The sequence below is a fragment of the Chiloscyllium plagiosum genome, chromosome 21 (genome assembly GCF_004010195.1).
Source record: "Chiloscyllium plagiosum isolate BGI_BamShark_2017 chromosome 21, ASM401019v2, whole genome shotgun sequence".
NCBI lineage: Eukaryota > Metazoa > Chordata > Chondrichthyes > Orectolobiformes > Hemiscylliidae > Chiloscyllium > Chiloscyllium plagiosum.
In genome coordinates, this window is record NC_057730.1 from 43488387 (window position 1) to 43507522 (window position 19136).

General features: G+C 41.5%; 1 protein-coding gene across 3 annotated transcripts in view; it reads right to left on the reverse strand.

The window, feature by feature from the left end:
- The window catches only part of mmd2a (monocyte to macrophage differentiation-associated 2a), a 118830-nt gene that overhangs the window by 17665 nt on the left and 82029 nt on the right, over nt 1-19136 (reverse strand). For all 3 annotated transcript variants that reach the window (XM_043711915.1, XM_043711914.1, XM_043711916.1), the window contains exon 6: nt 12318-12419. In XM_043711915.1, coding sequence (XP_043567850.1) covers nt 12318-12419 — 102 coding nt within the window. The remainder of the gene's footprint in view (nt 1-12317; nt 12420-19136) is intronic.

The window sequence follows — 19136 nt, forward strand, 5'->3', positions numbered from 1 at the left end:
AGTGTTCCTCCCATCTCAGTCAATCCTATTCAGAGAGTGTTCCTGCCATCTCAGTCAATCCTATTCAGAGAGTGTTCCTCCCATCTCAGTCAATCCTATTCAGGGAGTGTTCCTCCCATCTCAGTCAATCCCATGCAGTGAGTGTTACTCCTGTCCCAGTCATTCCTATTCAGAGAGTCTTAGTCCCATCACAGTCATCATATGAGGTTATTACAGAAAAATGATATTATACATAGAGAGACAATGTGAAGTTTGATTGGTCAGTTGAACTAGTTGGCCACTCAAGACTAGACCCGATGCTAGTTTTGCTGTTTTACAGTTAAGTAGATTTAATGCAATAAAAACATTATTGAAATTACACTTGGAGAGATGTATTCTTATGTTTTCATCTTTACATTAACCAATGAATGTAAGAACTTAATAACTAAGAGCAGGAATAGGCAATTAGCCCCTTGAGCTGCTCCACCATTCAATGTGATCATGATTGATCTCATCTTGGCATCAACCCATCTTTCCTGTCCATTCACCACAACCCTTTAAGCCATTGCTAATTACAAATCTATCTCCTCCTTAATTTACTCACCAATTTCCCAGCATCCACCATGCTCTGGGATAGTCAATTCCAAAGATTCATGACCCTTTGAGAGAAGCAATTTCTCCTCATCTCTGTTTAAATCTGCTAACTCTTAATCCTAAAACTATCACCTCTCGTCCCAGATTGCCCCACATGAGGGAACTTCATTTCTGCATCGACTTTGTCAATCCCCTTTAGCATCTTATTAGATCAATTAAATCCCCTCCCCTTCTTCTCAACTCCAGAGAACATGAAGCTGTGATACAAGATTGAGTATGATAATGTGATGATGATGTTTGGCATGTGGTAATGGTGGCATCAGAGTGACTCATAGACAAGGGAGAAACCACTAAGGTCACATGAAAGATATAAAAGAGACCTAAGGGGCAACTTTTTCTCGCAGAGTGTGGTGCGTGTGTGAAATGGGCTGCCAGAGGAAGTGGTAGAGGCTGGTACAATTGCAACATTTAAAAGGTATCTGGATGGGTATATGAATAGGAAGGGTTTGGAGGGATATGGGCCAAGTGCTGGCCGGTGGGACTAGATTGGATTGGGATATCTGGTCAGCATGGACGGGTTGGACCGAAGGGTCTATTTCCAAACTGTACATCTCTCTGACCCTATGACATACAACCAGATGGTACAGTAAAGACCCAAGATAGTAACCTCTTTTAAGAAACAAGAACAGAAATTGCTGGAAAAACCCAGCAGGTCTGGCAGCATCTGTGGAGAGAAAGCAGAGTTAACATTTCAGGTACGGTGACCCTTCTTCAGAAAAGATTAAACAGAACTTTGGAACCTCTTAGTGCAAAATAAAACCCAGGGCGTCAAACCTCATGTCAGCTCAAATTGTGAGGATAGATCAAAAGGTGGCAGCAATAGAGGCTCCAATTCATTCACAAATTTAGGAGGGAGATAAAACAGAAGAAAATTAGAAGACCCATCTGGGTCAGAGCAGGTGGTGATAGACTTTATTTAAATCAGAAGGGCAAAAGAGAGGCTGCTGTTTTGAGATTTGGAAGCAACAATTCTAAGGACACCGAACAGTGTTGGGTTTGCCTGCCAAAGAGGAGAAATATCAGGTTAGTACTTTCGTTCGGCCTCTCACTGATGGCACTCTCATGAGACAGGGTTAGAAGACACCATTGCAGAATTTCCAGCCATCGTCAATAAATTCTTCGGCCGGAAGCAGAACCCTGCGGCGAAGTGACAGCTATTTAATCAGGCACACAAGAGTATTCAGATGAAGCAGACTTGTTGGGTAAGCATCACCGCAGGTGCTCGGAATGCCCAGCAGAGGGAGCAAACTTGTTTCCAAATGCAGGAAGTTTGGACATTTCAAGCTGGTTTGCAAATTTAAAATGCAGCAATAGGCAAAGAAGCAGGAGAAAATCCCTGCATAGCAGAGCATTTCTGACAGCAGGAAGTTCCTGAAAGAAATAAATTCCATAAAATAAGGCAACACGGTGCTCAGTGGTTAGCACTTCAGTCTCACAGCCCCAGGGACCTAGGTTGGATTCCAGTCTCAAATAACTGTGTGAAGTTTGCACATTCTCCCCATGTCGACGTGGGTTTCTTCTAGATGCTCTGGTTTACTCCCACAGTCCAGAGATGTGACATATTGAAAAATGTTCATATTACAAAGTAGGAGGTGCTCGATGTCTTAAAATGCAAGAAAGTGGAAGATCCCCAGGACTTGATCAGGTGTACCCTAAAAATCTGTGTGAAGCTAGGGAAGTGATTGCTAGGCCCCTTGTTGAGTTATTTGGATCATTAATAATTACAGGTGAGGTGCCAGAAGACTGGCAGTTGGCTAACATGGTGCCATTATTTAAGAAAGTTGGTAAGGAAAAGCCAGGGATCTGATAAGCCTGACATTGGTGGTGGGCAAATTGTTGGAGGGAATCCTGAGGGTCAGGATGTACATGTATTTGGAAAGACAAAGTCTAATTAGGGTTAGTGAACATGGCTTTGTGCATGGGAAATCATGTCTCACAAACTTGATTGAATTTTTTGAAGATGTAACAAAGGGGATTGATAAAGGCAGAATGGTGGACATGATCTATATGGACTTCAGTAAGGCATTCCACAAGGTTCCTCATCGTGGACTGGTTAACAAGGTTAGATCTCATGGAATACAGGAAGAACTAGCCATTTTGATATAGAACTGGCTCAAGGGTAGAAGAAAGAGGGTGGTGGTGAAGGGTTGTTTTTCAGACTGAAAGCCTGTGACGAGGGGTGTGCCACAAGGATTGGTGCTGGGTCCACTACTTTTCATCATTTATATAAATGATTTGAATGTGAACATAGGGGGTATAGTTGGTAAGTTTGCAAGTGACTCCAAAATTGGAGGTGTAGTGCACAGCAAAGGTTACCTCAGAGTACAATGGGACCTTGATCAGATGGGCCAATGGGCTGAAGAGTGGCAGATGGAACTTAATTTAGATAAATGTGAGGTGATGCATTTTGGAAAGACAAATCTTAGCAGGACTTATACGCTTAATGGTAAGGTCCTGGGGAGTGTTGCTGAACAAATAGACTTTGCAGTGCAGTTTCAGAATTCCTTGAAAGTAGAGTCACAGGTAGATAGGATAGTGAAGAAGGCATTTGGTGTGCTTTCTTTTATTGGTCAGAGCTTTGAGTATAGGTGTTGGGAGGTCATGTTGCAGCTGTTCACGATGTTGATCAGGCCACTTTTGGAATATTGTGTCCAATTCTGGTCTCTCTCCTATAGGAAGAATGTTGAAAGGTTTCAGAAAAGGTTTACAAGAATGTTGGAGGGTTTGGAAGGTTTGTGCTACTGGGAGAGGCTGAATCAACTGGGATTGTTTTTCCTGGAATATTGGCCGTTGAGGGGTTTATAAAATCATGGGGGACATAGATAGGGTGATCAGCCAAGGTCTTTTCCCCAAAATAGGGGCATCCAAAACTAGAGGGCATAGATTTAAGGTGAGAGGGGCATAAGGAGCAACTGTTGTCCCTGGAGCATTGGAGCCTGAGGGGTGACCTTATAGAGGTTTATAAAATCATAAGGGGTATGGATAGGGTAAATAGTCAAGGCCTTTTCCCTGGGGTAGGGGGAGTCAAAACTAGAGGGCATAGGATTAGGGTGAGAGGGGAAAGATATAAAAGGGACCTAAGGAGCAACCTTTTCATGCACAGGGTGGTACGTGTATGGAATGAGCTGCCATAGGAAGTGGTGGAAGTTGGTATAATTCCAAAATTTAAAAAGCATCTGGATTGGTATATGAACAGGAAGGGTTAGAGGGATATGGCAAATAGGACTATATTAATTTAGGCTGTCTGGCCAGCATGGACGAGTTGGATCGCAGGGTCTGCTTCAGTGCTGTACATGACTCTATGTGCAGGTTAGGTGGATTGGCCATGCTAAATTCCCCATGAGTCCAGGGATATGCAGGCTGGGCGGATTAGCCATGGAAAATGCAGGATGACAGGGATGGGATGGGTCTGGGTGGGGTGCTCTTCGGAGGCTCTGTGAGGACACAATGTGGCTGAATGGACTGCTTCCTCAATGCAGCGATTCTATGATAAAGGAAAGACAGAAAATACACTTTCTTACGTGGCATCATGAAAGGCAATGAGATTTTGTTCAGTTTCAAAGGGTTCAAGGAACAGCAGCATGTGTTAGAATCCTAGCGGAGCATTTGCAATGCAGTCAAAGATATCCAGCACAAAGAATTAAATTGCTAGGTAAGGGAACACTGAGCTTCAGGTCAGGTAAGAACTATGCTTAGCCATAAGGGGAAAGACTTTAACAAGACTTTCTATGTCTTAAAGATTCAAAGAGGCTCTTTATTGAACAGAATAGGGTACAACAAGATCCTCTGGAAAGAAAAGATGAAGTTCTATAGCAAGATAGCAAGATTTTCCTTCTGAAATATCATTAGATCTACAGACATTTCAGCACACATTGTCACACACTTTAAAAGGAAGAAAAAGGAGTCATGTGTCATTGGGATGATATACTTAGAACTACAAACCAAAAACATGAGCACAGATTTTGTGAGGGTCTGAGAGCACGACCAAATATGGATTTTCTATTGAACAAGAAATGTGTATTTGCAAGGAGAAGAATCAGAAATTCTTGGGGCATACGATCCAACGGAGAGAGATAAAGATAGATCCTCAACAAACAAACGTCAGCACTGATTTTTCCACAACAAGAGTGTCAATGATGACCAGAGATTTCTGGGATTACTCAGCCGGGTAGGGAAATTCATTCCAAATTTGGCTACGACCACACAATCTCTTGAGAAAAGGTTAGCAGCAATTTTGGAGAATGAGCAAACCAGAGCAGTTCAATCGATAAAAAAAATGATCACTCTCTCCAGGCTTTCTGGTACATTATATTCTCAAGTAGTCGACAGTGGTGGCAGCAGATATATCCTCAACAGGCTAAGAGCAGTATTTATTCAGGTCCAGGATGTTGGTTAGATGAAAGCCAGTTTCCTAAACTTTCGGAAAGTTAAGTGAATGACAGCAACATTATGCAACCACAGAGAAAGAGACATTGCCAGTAATGTGGAGATGCGAACAATTCTCAGACCACCTTCTGGAATTTTCAGATTGAGACAGGCTACAAATCTTCAGTTAAACAACCGAATTCCAGAGAGATAGTTAAAATGTCATTGCGCATCCTAAAGTTCATGCAACAATCTTTGTATTGCAAAAAAAAAATCAGACCACAGCTGGTATGTTGTCTGAAGCTACAGTGGATCAAACTGAAGCTGAAAGTTTAGTTTTTATTTTGCGAGTAAAAGCATTTTCTCAGTCATAACAAATTCTTTACCAGCTTCTGAGAAGTTACAAGAAATGTATAAAGGCAAAGGTATAACACACCCAGATCAGAAAATTCTGCTCAGGACCTTGGCCAAAATACTGTCCAAATGATCAGTCCTTACAGAAGCATCATGAACAAAGGAAGCCAGTTGACCATATTAAACGATCTTTTAATATTAATTTCGAATACTATGAGGGAAGAAATTCTTCACAAAATCCATTGAAACACCTATTATCTTGTAGTTTCTCAAACAAACCAAAACAAAGGTTGCGACTAGACCTCTTTGACTTCCAAGGGAAAGCATATTTGATTATGGTAGATCGCTTTGCAAAGTGACTAGACATTAGCAGATCTCCCATTACAACAACTGAGACAATGATTAAATGACTGAAGAAAATCATTTTCACAAATGGATTTCCAAATAAGAATGTTTCAGACATTGGTCCATAATCTGTGGATGAAGACTTTAAAAGATTCACAACAGAATCTGTATTTAATTATGTTATGAGTTCTCCTCTTCATCCAAAGGCCAGCTGGGAAAGCTGAGAGGGCAGTGAAAACTGTGAAGATATTAAAGACTAAGATTAGTGATTGTGATTCAGCTTTATTTTCACTGACAGAGGTATTCATTGGCAGAAGGCTAAAAATACAATTTTTTTGCTAAAGAAAGACGTCAACCAAATGCCACACCTCAAGACCACAAGAGAGCAAGAACAATTGAGAATGACCAGAACAGAACTGAATGAACTGGTATAATTCCAGACATGGACTAATTATCTTGTCAGCTTTGGTACCAGGCTGCAAGGGTTGGGCCAGAGGTAGTAAATCAGAAGGTGCAGTGCTCAAACAGACACAGCACCCATGTTCTTAACTTGTTCAAACTCTAGTTGGAACATACGGAAGGAATACAGAAATATTAAGGTTACTCAAGGCAATGGGAATGAGTGAGTATAATGACCACAGAGATTTGGGGTGATGTGAAAATCACGACATCAAATACCGCACTGAATGATTGTCTTACAGAAATGGTTAAAGCCCATCATTTTCAGTCAATGGTGATGAGGTCAAGGTCAGGGTGGCAAAACTACCACAGATTCAGCCAACGAAGTTCAGACTTGAGAGGAGGAAAAGTTGGGCAAATGTAAACAATCTAAAGAAATAGTTAAATGATGTTAATATGAAAATTGAGAGAAACATGATGGACACAGTGGCATAGTGGGAATGGTTATGATAATAGTGACATCAGTAGTCACATGCTGAGATAGTGAAGAAAGGATGAAAGAATGTGCATTTGAAAGATATCCAACATAGATCAACGTGGGTATTGTAAATCAAAGAGCTGCAAAGCCTTTACAGCATCAGACATCAGTCAATCAAAGACATGGGAGGAACAATTAGGCTAATGTACAACCAGAAGAGACAGTAAGACTCGAAGATAGCCCATCTCTCTGAAGTGCAGGTTAGAACCTAAAGACTCAAAACTTAAACCAGGAGGACAGTTCAATCCAGACATGTTAATGACATGTCAACCTCCCCTAAGTGTATTCCATGGCAGCTTTACCTTAAGGATGAGAAAGGAAAATATCTTTTAGCTTGAGAAGTTAAGAAAACAAAAAGGACTGTTAAAAGCACTCTGGTTGCTGCAACATGGGTTCATAAATAGCATACTATTTGTTCATAACTGAGAATGGCTTTTTGTATATGGACCATATTGAAGGTAATATGCCCCTTTATATATATTCTAAATAATTTTTCAATATGGGATAATGAAGATTCCAGGAATAAAACAAGAACTGAACTTGGGAAAAAGGAAATCTCTAAATTTAAACAAGTAGATTCAAGCCATCTACTGTCAGATTGTTTTAAATAGAAATAGGGATTTTGGAGGAAAGTTGACAATGTAATGGTTTTTTACAGAGTGTGGAAGCCTTTAACTTTGTTAAAATTTCAGTTGGTTTTTATATAGTTTTTTTAATGTAAGGACACAATGTAATTTCTATTGTTTGGATGTTTAATTAAATTCCAATGGCAGGTACAAATGTGGGCTCATTTGTCCTCAGTTTATGACCAGAATTCGATTTTGTGAAGATGTGGAGTCTCTGGTGTTGGACTGGGTTGAACAAATTCAGAAGTCACACAAAACCAGGTTATAGTCCAACAGGTTCATTTAATATCACACAAGCTTTCAGAGTGCAGCCCCCTTGTCAGGAGCACTGGACTATAATCTAGTGTCATGTGTCTTCTGTTAGTTTTGTGAAAGCAGAACTATCTGGCAAGACAAGATGGATTTGCTCAGTTAGGAACATTGGGACAGGCTGAAAGAGGGTTGTTAGTTGACAATGTAATATGTGACTGCGTACAAACTTGCAAGTGTAGAAATATTAGGCTCCAATGTTCCATCTTTCACTGTCTGTCTCTTGGGCTGTTCTTTAATTATCACAAGCAATCTAGTGGAAGATGGTTAGCAATCAGAACACTCTCTGCCATTTAGAAGTAGTTTCACATCAGAACCATTTATTAATATATGAGAATAGTGGTTTATCTGAATGTTTTAGACTCTCACTAGTAGTCCAGAATTGAGAATATTATTTAGGCAATTTGGGAAAAGTTGCTAAATTGTAAAACACAGCCTTATGTTTAAGATCTGATTAAGATCTGTTCAGCTTTCTGAACTGGGTGAGATTTTAACACATCTCTTTCGACTTAAAGTATTTTAATCACTGTGTTCGTAAACAAAACTGTCTTGTGTCCCCAGACCATATGTGTCTCATTGCTGTGGGTGTAAAAGGCTGGACATTTATCTGTGAATGTGCAGCTATCTCTCACATTGGCTCTAGTAACTTGCATCACCCTTGCTCTTTCTTTTAATCAACCAGCATGAACTGGTATTAATATCAGAACCAACCAGAATATAAGGGCCACCTCACTGAAAGAACTAGCTCCCAGGTGTTAGATGGGTTTTCAAGTTTACTCATTTAACACCATGTCGCTCTGTTGGATCTAACAGGATAGAATTCTCCCTCAGGTCAGCCATTAACACTCACTGCAGCATTGATCCATGGTTAAGAAAGGTTCAACAATCCCACTTAAGGGCAACTTTTAAGATTACAATAATGTCCCCAGTTTTAAAAGATCAAACTTTTATGTCTATCTCTTCATATCATAACTGGTCATTAATTACTGTGTAACCAGGATTTAATATCAATCAAATGTAGGGTGGTGGAAACAAGAAATGACGAATAATTTTGAAAGGAAATTGGAGGAGCAAAAGGTAAATAAACTTGCAGGAATATGGGATAGAGCAGGGAATGGAACTGATTGGATGGCTCCGCAGAGAGCCAGCATAACTGAATGGGCTGAGTAACCTTCTTCAGCACAACAAGAGCTCTGTGACTTTGAGATCCTATGACAGAGAGTACCTATTCATTATCTGTATTACTTTAACTTGATCTAGCCTTGCATAGTGGCAGAAAGCTGGATCTGTGATAAGTTCTAATTTATATTGGCCACTCCACCTGGAACTTTGTGACAACTAAGACCTACTTGAAGATCAGCAGCAGAAAAGGTCAAATTAAAAAGGGATCAATGCAACTGGAATAGAATTTTCCATTGAGGAGAAAGTGAGGTCTGCAGATGCTGGAGATCAAAGTTGAAACTTTATTGCTGGAACAGCACAGCAGGTCAGGCAGCATCCAGGGAACAGGAGATTCGACGTTTCGGGCACAGGCCCTTCTTCAGGATTCTTTGGCCTGTGCCCGAAACGTCGAATCTCCTGTTCCCTGGATGCTGCCTGACCTGCTGTGCTGTTCCAGCAATAAAGTTTCAACTTTGATCTCCAGCATCTGCAGATCTCACTTTCTCCTCGAAGATTTCAACCTACTGCGAATCCTCTTACAAGGATGCCTTCCTTGAAGAAGCTCTCTGCCTCTCTCTACAAAGATCTAACACTCTCTGCTCATTCCTGAAGAAGGGCCTGTGCCCGAAACGTCGAATCTCCTGTTCCCTGGATGCTGCCTGACCTGCTGTGCTGTTCCAGCAATAAAGTTAGAATTTTCCATTCTCTACTTTGGAGACAACCATGCTCAAGAGGCTCAAGAGGCTGAATGGCCTACTGTTGTTCCTGTGTAATATTCTTTCAGAGGTATGTAATGAAAATTATAAAATCCATTATTAAAATAACATAAAATTCAAACAATGGAAGGCATCCATTCAGAGTCTGCAAGAAAGTGCGAGGCTGAGACATGATTGGAAAGGTTAGAGTAAAGAACACTAAGGAATGGGTTTATTGATTAGAGTTCGTATTTTACTGTGAATGAGAAAGTTGATAGTGAAATTCACATTTAAATGATGCAGAAAGAGGCTTCAGAGTATTTTATATTGAGGTATGTTAAATTCAGGCTGGTTGCATCTATGGTACGTTAACCCTGAAAATACACCACTAAAGTGGCTTTATCACAAAACAAAATAAGTTGTAGGAATAAATGGGGAATGGTTTCCATAAAATCTTCAAGTATCCTTAAGACATGGATGGTGATTAATTAGCACTGAAAAGGATTTAGTCTCAGTAAAATCTTAAATGTCTCACAGTTTAAGGGAATTGCAAGACTTTCTCTCATGGAATGTGCACTTTGCTGATATGTTTGGTTGCATTTTATTTTTCCTGGGACTGACTTTGGTTCCTGAGCATGACTAGTGTTGATATAAGTAGATGCCAGATTGCAGCAGCTCAGTCAGATCATCATTATTTCATTGGATGGGACAGTGAGGAAACCCATTTGTACAGTCTGCTCACTAACTTCACATATCCCATCAGCACAATGGATGATATGAACAAAGTAAACTGTCAGTTCCAAACATTTCTTTCCTTCACAAATGTATAACAATAAAAGAGAGACTGGATGGAGCAGGGTTGGAGTGGGAATGACAATGTGGTTTTACCACTAGAACCTGGACTCAATCTAGGTTGCATTGGCCAGAGATTCACTGCTAGCATCCTGCACACAGCACCACATAGAGTCATAGAGACGTACAGCGGCCTGTACTGCGCTGTATTCTTCTATGTTCTATGTTCTATGTTCAATCTAGGTTGCATTGGCCAGAGATTCACTGCTAGCATCCTGCACACAGCACCACATAGAGTCATAGAGACGTACAGCACAGAAACAGACCCTTCGGTCCAACCCGTCCATGCTGACCAGATATCCCAACCCAATCTAGTCCCACCTGCCAGCACCTGGCCCATATCCCTCCAAACCCTTCCTATGCATATACCCATCCAAATGCCTCTTAAATGTTGCAATTGTACCAGCCGCCACCACTTCCTCTGGCAGCTCATTCTATACATGCACCATCCTCTGCGTAAAAAAGTTGCCCCTTATCCCTGTTGGGTACAGGGAATAGCATCATGCTTGTTGAAACAGAGACAACACAAAATGAAGAGATTTGCACTGCTGCCTACACCATGTGACTTGGGAGAACTTGCATTTTAATACTGGATGGCAGATGTAAAAATGTATTCCCAATCCCCAGCAATGACACTGCTATAGCAACAAACTCAATATTCTGTTAGACTGCAATAAAATTTTTAAAGACCTGGCCATTTTGTACTGTATATGCTGAAATGGTTGTAACAACTACCTTCTCCTGTACAGATGCTTCACTGTTGATGACTGAGAACTGACAGTCTGCCTTTTCCAAACCCTAGTCCAACCCTTCACAATGTGAACCTTAATCATAGTGACTTAGTGACAGTCATGTAAAGGATCTGATTAAACTTGAGCTGAAAAACTGCATCCAATTTTGGACACTGAACTCTAGGAAGGTTATATCAGCACTAGAGAAGGAATGGCACAGAATTTACCAGGATAATGGCATGCTGGATTTACAATGATGGCATGTTGCATAATTCAATTCATAGATGAAGCTTGTATTCCCTTGAGTACTGTAAATTGTGGTGATCTAATCGATGTGTTGAAGATGCTTGAAAGAACTGCTAGACGCGATGAAGAGGAATTATTTTCTCTTGTGGGGAGTTCAACACAAAGGGGACAGAAACATAGAATTAGGAAGTGTATTCTTCAGGGATTAAGTTAATGGAAAACTGAAACTCACCTCTTCAAAAGGTTTTAGGGCAGGAGGGACAGTTATCGAAAATTTTGAAAACTGTGATTAATAGATTTGTGTTTGGCAAGTGTGTTGATGGATTGGAACTAAAGAGGGTAAATGGAATGAATCAGCCATGATCTGATTGAATGGTAGAATTGAATCAAGGAGCTGAATGGCCTCCTTCTGTCCCAATGTTCTGTAACTCACCCAGTGCCAGAATTCACATCCGGTTCTATTAAAATTCAGCTCATGTTCTTTTTGCTCCAGGCAACTCCATCAGCCAGTGTTTATTGACATCAGTGTATGTCATTCTGGTAAGGGAGGAGAGGAGCTGTTTGCACTTACAATGTTTCCTGATCCACATTTTGTCTTTATGTCCTACCTGACATTTCCAAACAGTGGTTCAGATATTGGTATAGTATTAACACATGGCTTGACTGTAACATAAAACAGAATTCTGAAACATTAACAGAATAATTATTTTAAAATCTTAACTCCTTTAAATACTGCACACTTGACTCTCCCCCACCAAGTGGAACCTGTACTATTTACTGGGTGAGAAGGTGTTCTAGGCTCTGTTAAGTGCTAAACTGACATGACTGTCAGACATGTCAGTTTATTCTGTTACCTACTGCCTCTTCCTGCGGGACAGACTTGGGTTAAGGAATAGTGGATTAAAGGGATAAATGAGCTAAGACTGGAGTTAGGATCAATATCCAGCATTCCATGGTTTAGTTTTAACCAAATAGGTAATAACTTTAGTGCAGTTATAAGTACATACCAGCTCTTCCTCAGTATGTCCTTTATTTCTGTTTCAGTTTCAGTCTAGGTACTCACCGTTCATGAAACAGAAACACATAGACGGTCCCTACACAGGCCATTATCCATATGATCCAGCGCATGTGAGATGCCCAGGGGCCCAGCTCGCGAAGATTCAGCCTATGGAAGGGAACAGCAGCACATTAACTAGGTTCGCTTTGATAAAAGGGGCAAAGGCAGGATCTTGTGAATGGATTGGATGTTTATTTCAGAGGCTGCTGTGACACCGGGGTGTTACTCAGAGCTCCAGGGTTGGGGTGTTATCATGCATTCTCTGACTGCACGTAGCATTAGGTCTGTCAACGATAGGATAAAGGTTACAATTCCTTTGGCTTTTTTTCAGGGTGGTTATAAGTAGTAGGTGTAAGAAAAGTTATCTTCAATAACCTGCAAACACCAGATCTATTAATAATTTGGAGATGCCGGTGTTGGACTGGGGTGTACAAAGTTAAAAATCACACACCAGGTTATGGTCCAACAGGTTTATTTGGAAGCACTAGCTTTCAGAGTGCCATTCCTTCATCAGGTGGTTGTGACCTGTTGGACTATAATCTCGTGTTGTGTGATTTTAAACCCAGACCTATTAAAGCATTAATTATTCAATTGTCAGTGTGGAAGTGAAGAGAAATGTTATGATGAGTATTTTTATTTGGAGTGTTCTGGAACTCTTGGACACAGTGTTTCAGACAAATAACAATGTATTATTTTGGAGAATTGTATGTCAATATGTGAAGCAGTGAAGGATAAAGTGGGACAAATGCACATTAGTGTGGTTGCTCCAATAAAGAGTTGACATGGATCTGATGGGCTGAATGACTTGCTGTGCTGAAAACATTGTGGTCCTATGATGATTTTATTTTTGTTGCCTTTCATGGTATAAGTTGGTTTGGCAGTATCTCAGTACTCACACTATCTCCCTCTGGGTCCTTTTATTTAGAGTGGGCAAATGCACCACTTGGTGGCAGTATTGAGACACACAATTGTTAAAAAAGAAATACATGCCTTTATATGGTGCCTCCTGTTACCCATGCACTTTACAACAAATGCATTTTGAGTTATAATCACTGTTGTAATGTAGGAAGTTGGAAAGATCCCAGGTTCAATCCCTGTTCTTTCATGAATTAGCTGATCTCAGCCTGGATGACGGAGACAATCAGTGTTTTCACAATCCAGGAGTCTCAGCTAGAAAGTACAAACTGAGATACTGAGATACAATGGGATTGGGATCAGCTTTGATGTCTTCCACAGCTGAATATCACAAAGCTCACCACACAGGTTGTCAGGTGAAATAATGGCCATTCCGATGGGATTAACAGAGATGGCCAGAAATAATAAATCTGTACCTCCAAATTAAGTCATGAACAGTGGGAAAATCCCAATAATACCTTTTGGAATGGGAAAGGAGAGATAAAGACCATGGAATTATGTAAGAAACACCAAGATTGTGGCTGGGGCTGGTGTTCTTAACCCACCTCCTTACATGGTTAAATTGTCTCCAAACATATCCTATTTTTTCCATGCCATTCTCACTGCCACCTTAACTGGGCCTTGACTCTCTTAAGGTAGCCAAAGTGTCCACTGACTCAGATGAGATAAGCTGTGCTGAATTGATCAGCCCGTGTCATCTGTCTCAGTCTCATGATATCTGTACAAGAAACTCATCCCTGAGAACAAAGTTAAAAGCTGAATACAGTGCAGAACTGAAGTGTGCTGAGCAGAAAACCTAAATCCTGCTTTATTTAGCAAATTCATTCACAATTTTTAACAATTTTTCATGGGATGTGGGCATCGCTGGATGGCTAGCATTTACTGCCCGTCTCTCGGTGCCCTTGAGGAGGTGGTAATGAGCTGCCTTCCTTGAACTGCTGCAGTCCATGTGCTGGAGGTAGAGCCACAATGCCCTTAGGGAGGGAATCCCATTTGCATTTCCTTGGATACCAGTGCATACATTATTGTCCTGTGAATAATTAAATAAAGAGATAAAGAAGAAATCCTCCAGTGTGTTGGTGGTTCTTTGAGACTTGCTGATGGCAAGAATCTGCATATGGAGTCCTTTAACTTGGGGAGGATGTTGCAATGCTGCTACCACATGGTTCTAGCTGACCAGGAAACTCTTCCACTCTTAACATCTGCCAAAGGCGTACTGGAGGAATTTACAAATCGATAATCACCTTGTTTGACTGCATTGTGATAGACCTCCATAGCCATTAGATGCTGAGGTGGCACTTGAAACTGGAGTTTCTGACCAAGAGGAAGGAACACTAACCCCCCTGTAAAACAGGACTCCCAAATCCTCCTGTAAATTCAATGCAATTGTGAACTTAACCTGAAACCTTTACTGATATCAATTTGATGAATTATGCATTATTTCCACTGAAGACTGCTCTATAAACAGAGAATGTTCACACATTGAAAAAAAAGTCTGTTTCCGCTCACTCACTGAGTTCAGTCAACATTCAAAGTAGATGGAGAAAATAAGGAGAGCGCTATCTTTTGCACAAACCTGTCCTCACAATTCAGTTCACATGGTTCAGTTTGTTCTAAAAGGAAGCTGTTAGATATTTAATACACAGCAATGTGAAATTATATTTTAATCAGAGTGTAAACCTGGGCATTCCTAAAGATTTTAACTGAGTTACTGACTTATTTAAAGAATAGGTCTTGACTAAGTAAAGCAGTGGACAATGGAATAGTGAATTAGTAAGCTGTTATATACTTCACCCCCATTGTTATTGTCATTGAAGTCAATCAGGAGAGATGTTAAGCAGACTGTTGAACCACAATACATTTTTCATATCATTGGACAAAGATCCACCCCACAATAGCAGGCAGAGGAATCTCATACTGCTCTCGTCCTGCTGCTTTTCCTCCACACAATCTCTACCCATGTCACCTCCCTCTTACGCGTTTCACAGCTTCAAATCCCTGTGTGAAACCATATAGTGAGTGATAGTAGCCATTTTGACATCGCAACCTAAGCTGCATTCACTGCTTGCCTACAGTTAATGCACAAACACATTTCCAGCAAGAGTTACCAGATAGCAACCAGGGGCTGTACCAAAGATGAAGGGTTTCGCCCAGATTCAGGGCCACCAAAATGATTCAGATCAACTGTATGATCCTGAATGCTGTCCCAGCTAAAGTAAGTTAACTCAGTAAAGATCATGGAAATTTTCTGGTCTTTCGGGCTCAGGTCCTTATGGATGATTCAACATCAGGCTGAAACCAAACTTAGAAATTAGTAAATGCAGGGCATGGAAAATTATGGAAAAAGTTAAAGAAGAGAAAGTTCGTCAGAGGTCATTAAAGTTTCCAGAACAATCAAGAGGACAGAGAGTATGGTAAGGATCAGGAATTTAACCTCAGGCACAGTAGATAACGGGACAACTGTGAGAAAGGGGCAATCAACACAGGACTGAGGCTGTAGTATTTAAATGCACGCAGTATACAAAACAAGGTAAATGAGCTTGAAGTGCAGATTGAAATTGGCAGGTACAATATGGTGGGTATCACCAGACCTGGCTATAAGGGGATCAGGGCTGTGATCCAAGGATTTGCTGTTCCAAATGGATAGACTTTAGGTGAGTATGGCCCATGGGAACCACACACTGGGTGTAATATAAACAGGCTGACGGTTGGACCTCCAGCCCTGGTTGGATGGGGCGTCTCACCCTTGAGAATTTAGCAGGTAGCCTCAGCAGTATCAGAGCTCAGTAAGGGTGGTGGACATTTAATCAATTGACAAGAAATGTGATCTCCACAAATATTTCCGTCATTGATGATGGGGAGACCAGCACGTAAATATAAAATGCAGCAGTAAAGTATTTACACTCATCCTCTGTCAGAGTTGCTGAATGGATTATCCATCTCAGCTTCATCCCGAAGTCTCCAGCAGCACAGTCTTTAGCCAATTGAATTCAATCCATACGATATCAAAAAATGAATGAGGATACCAGAGACAGAGCTAGGGCCCTGGCAACATTCTGGGATTGGTATTGAAGACTTGTGCTCCAGAACTTGTCACCCCCAAGCCACGCTGTTCCTGTGCAGTTACAACACTGATATTTACCCGACAATGTGGAATGCTTTTATTTTGAAAATATACTTTATTCATAAAAATATCTTTAAATACATACATAGTTACTAAAGCGGTTTGGTTCTGTACAGTAGCATATGAAGAAACAAACAAACCCAAAGCATTTTTTTTATTTGTACAAGACTATATTTACACACAGTTGAGGCATTGGGAGGGTCCAATACCTGAACGGACCCCCATTTACCTTCAGCAGGAAGACCTCAGACAATGGTCTTTCCCCACTGCACCTTGGCAGCAGCTGCCCAGGCTTCAATGCGTCCCTCAGCACGTCATCCTGGCCCTTGGAGAACATATTTTTATTTCAAAAATATATTTGATTCCTGAAATTTCTAGCTTTGTCCTGTACACAAAAAGCAGGACAAACCTAACCTGGCCAATTACCACCCCACGAGTCTACTGTCGATCATCAGTAAAGTGATGGAAAGTGTCATCACTAATGCTATCAGGCAGCATCTGCTCAGTAATAATCTGCTCAGTGACACCCAGTTTGGGTTCTGTCAGGGCCACTCAGCTCCTGACCTCATTACAGCTTTGATTCTAACATGGACAACAGAGCTGGATTCCAGAGGTGAGGTGAAAGTGTAGTCCTGGACATCAATGCCATATTTGACCAAATGTGGCATCAAGGAGCCGTGGCAAAACTGGAATTGATGGGGCTCAGGGAGCAAACTCTCTGCTGGTTGTAGTGATATCTGGCACATAGGAAGATGGTTGTAGTTGTTGGAGGTCAGTCATCTTAGCTCCAGGACATCTCTGCAGGAGTTCCTCAGGGTAGTGTCCTAGGCCCAACCATCTTCAGCTGGTTCATCACTGACCTTCCCTCCATCATAAGGTCAGAAGTGGGATGTTCACCGATGACTGCACAACATTCAGCACCATTCGTGAGTCCTCAGATACTGAAGCAGTCCATGTTCAAATAAAACAAGATCTGGACAATATCCAGGCTTGGGCTGACAAATGGCAAGTAGCACTCACACCACACACATGCCAAGTCATGACCACCTCCAATAAGAGACAATTTAATCACTGCCCCTTGATATTCAATGTCCTGGAGGTTAACATTGACCAGAAACTCAGCTGGACTCATCATATAAGCACAGTGGCTACACAAGGAGGCTAGAGGCTTGGAATATTCAGTGTTTGGCACTGCTAAAGTGAATTGGCCATGGTAAATTGCCCATAGTGTTGGGTTCATTAGTCAGAGGGAAACGGGTCTGGGGGGGTTACTCTTTGGAGGGTTGGTGTTGGGCTGAAGGGCCTGTTTCCACAATGTAGGGAATTTAATCTAAAACAAACATTGACCAGATACCCAATTGGACTCATCATTTAACCCAGTAGCTACACAAGGAGGCTAGAGGCTAGGAATATTCAGTGGTTAGCACTGCTGCCTCACAGCGCCAGAGACCCGGGTTCGATTCCAGCCTCAGGCGACTGACTGTGTGGAGTGTGCACATTCCCCCTGTGTCTGCGTGGGTTTCCTCCGGGTGCTCCGGTTTCCTCCCACAGTCCAAAGATGTGCAGGTTAGGTGAATTGGCCATGCTAAATTGCCCGTAGTGTTCAGGGATGTGTCGGTTAGGTGAATTAGTCAGGGTTAAATGTAGGGTAATAGAGTAGGGAAATGGGTCTGGTGTGGACTTGTTGGGCCGAAGGGCATGTTTCCATTTTAGGGATTCTGTGATTTGAAATTGAAAAGTGAGGGCTGTAGTGATGTTGCAGTCAGACTGAGCTCTGTCCTGAGTGAATTGGGGGTCAGTGTGGGCGCTGAGACTGGCTCAGACACCAGACTGTGATGGTGTGCTGTTGGGATGATGGTTTTTGATTGGACGTTTTATCAATTTGGATGGGATGGTGTCATTGGTGTAAATATTTTAATTCAGTCACCAAAAATGGACTGAAATGATTCGCTTTCTTACCATTCTCCAGAATAACGGAAAAGTTTAGCAGGGATCTTTAATAAATTCCAAAATAACTCACTTATTATCGATAAAACTTATGCTTTAAACAAAAGGCAGAACTGTTTAACAGTATTAAGCAATGTCCCTTTAATCCCAGTCAAACACACACATAACAAATAAGGCTGATCTGCGGAGATTAAAAACGGAAGAATATCTTCCTGTGAGCCAAGGGTCTGAACACAAGGGATACACTGGAATGTTGTCTCCCTGCTCCCTGATGGGATGGAGATGCTGACCACAGGAGAGGGATGGGAAATCTTCAAAGCATGTGTCAGTGCAGATGGAAAGTCAGTTTGACTTAGGTCTTTGAAAGAAGTAAGATTTGAGCTTTCAGGATTTATTGGGTAATTCGAGAGACTGAGAGAGAGCTTCCAGCTGGATTTGCTAAAAAGTTCTTTCCTGGGATGTTGGTGTCACTGGCTGGGCCCAGCATTTATTGCCCTGTCCCTAATTGCCCCTTGAGAAGGTGGGGTTGAGCTGCCCCCCTATAGTCCATGTGCTGGGGTAGACCCACAATATTCATATAGACGAAGGATTTAAACTGCTTTAAGGATTCTTCAGATATTTTCGGAGAGACAGAGTTGTTTACTGAATATTTTGGAATTCATTTCTTTCAGTTGATATACCCAGCGGGTGTGGTCACCTGTTTGGGAAAATGGTTTCAGTGGGAGATTCCAGGAATTTGGATCATCTTAACGGGGGCGGGGCTCCGGGCTAGACAGGGGGTGGTCTGGGCTGGGCAGGGCAGTGGTCTGGGCTGGGCAGGGCAGTGGACTGGGCTGAGC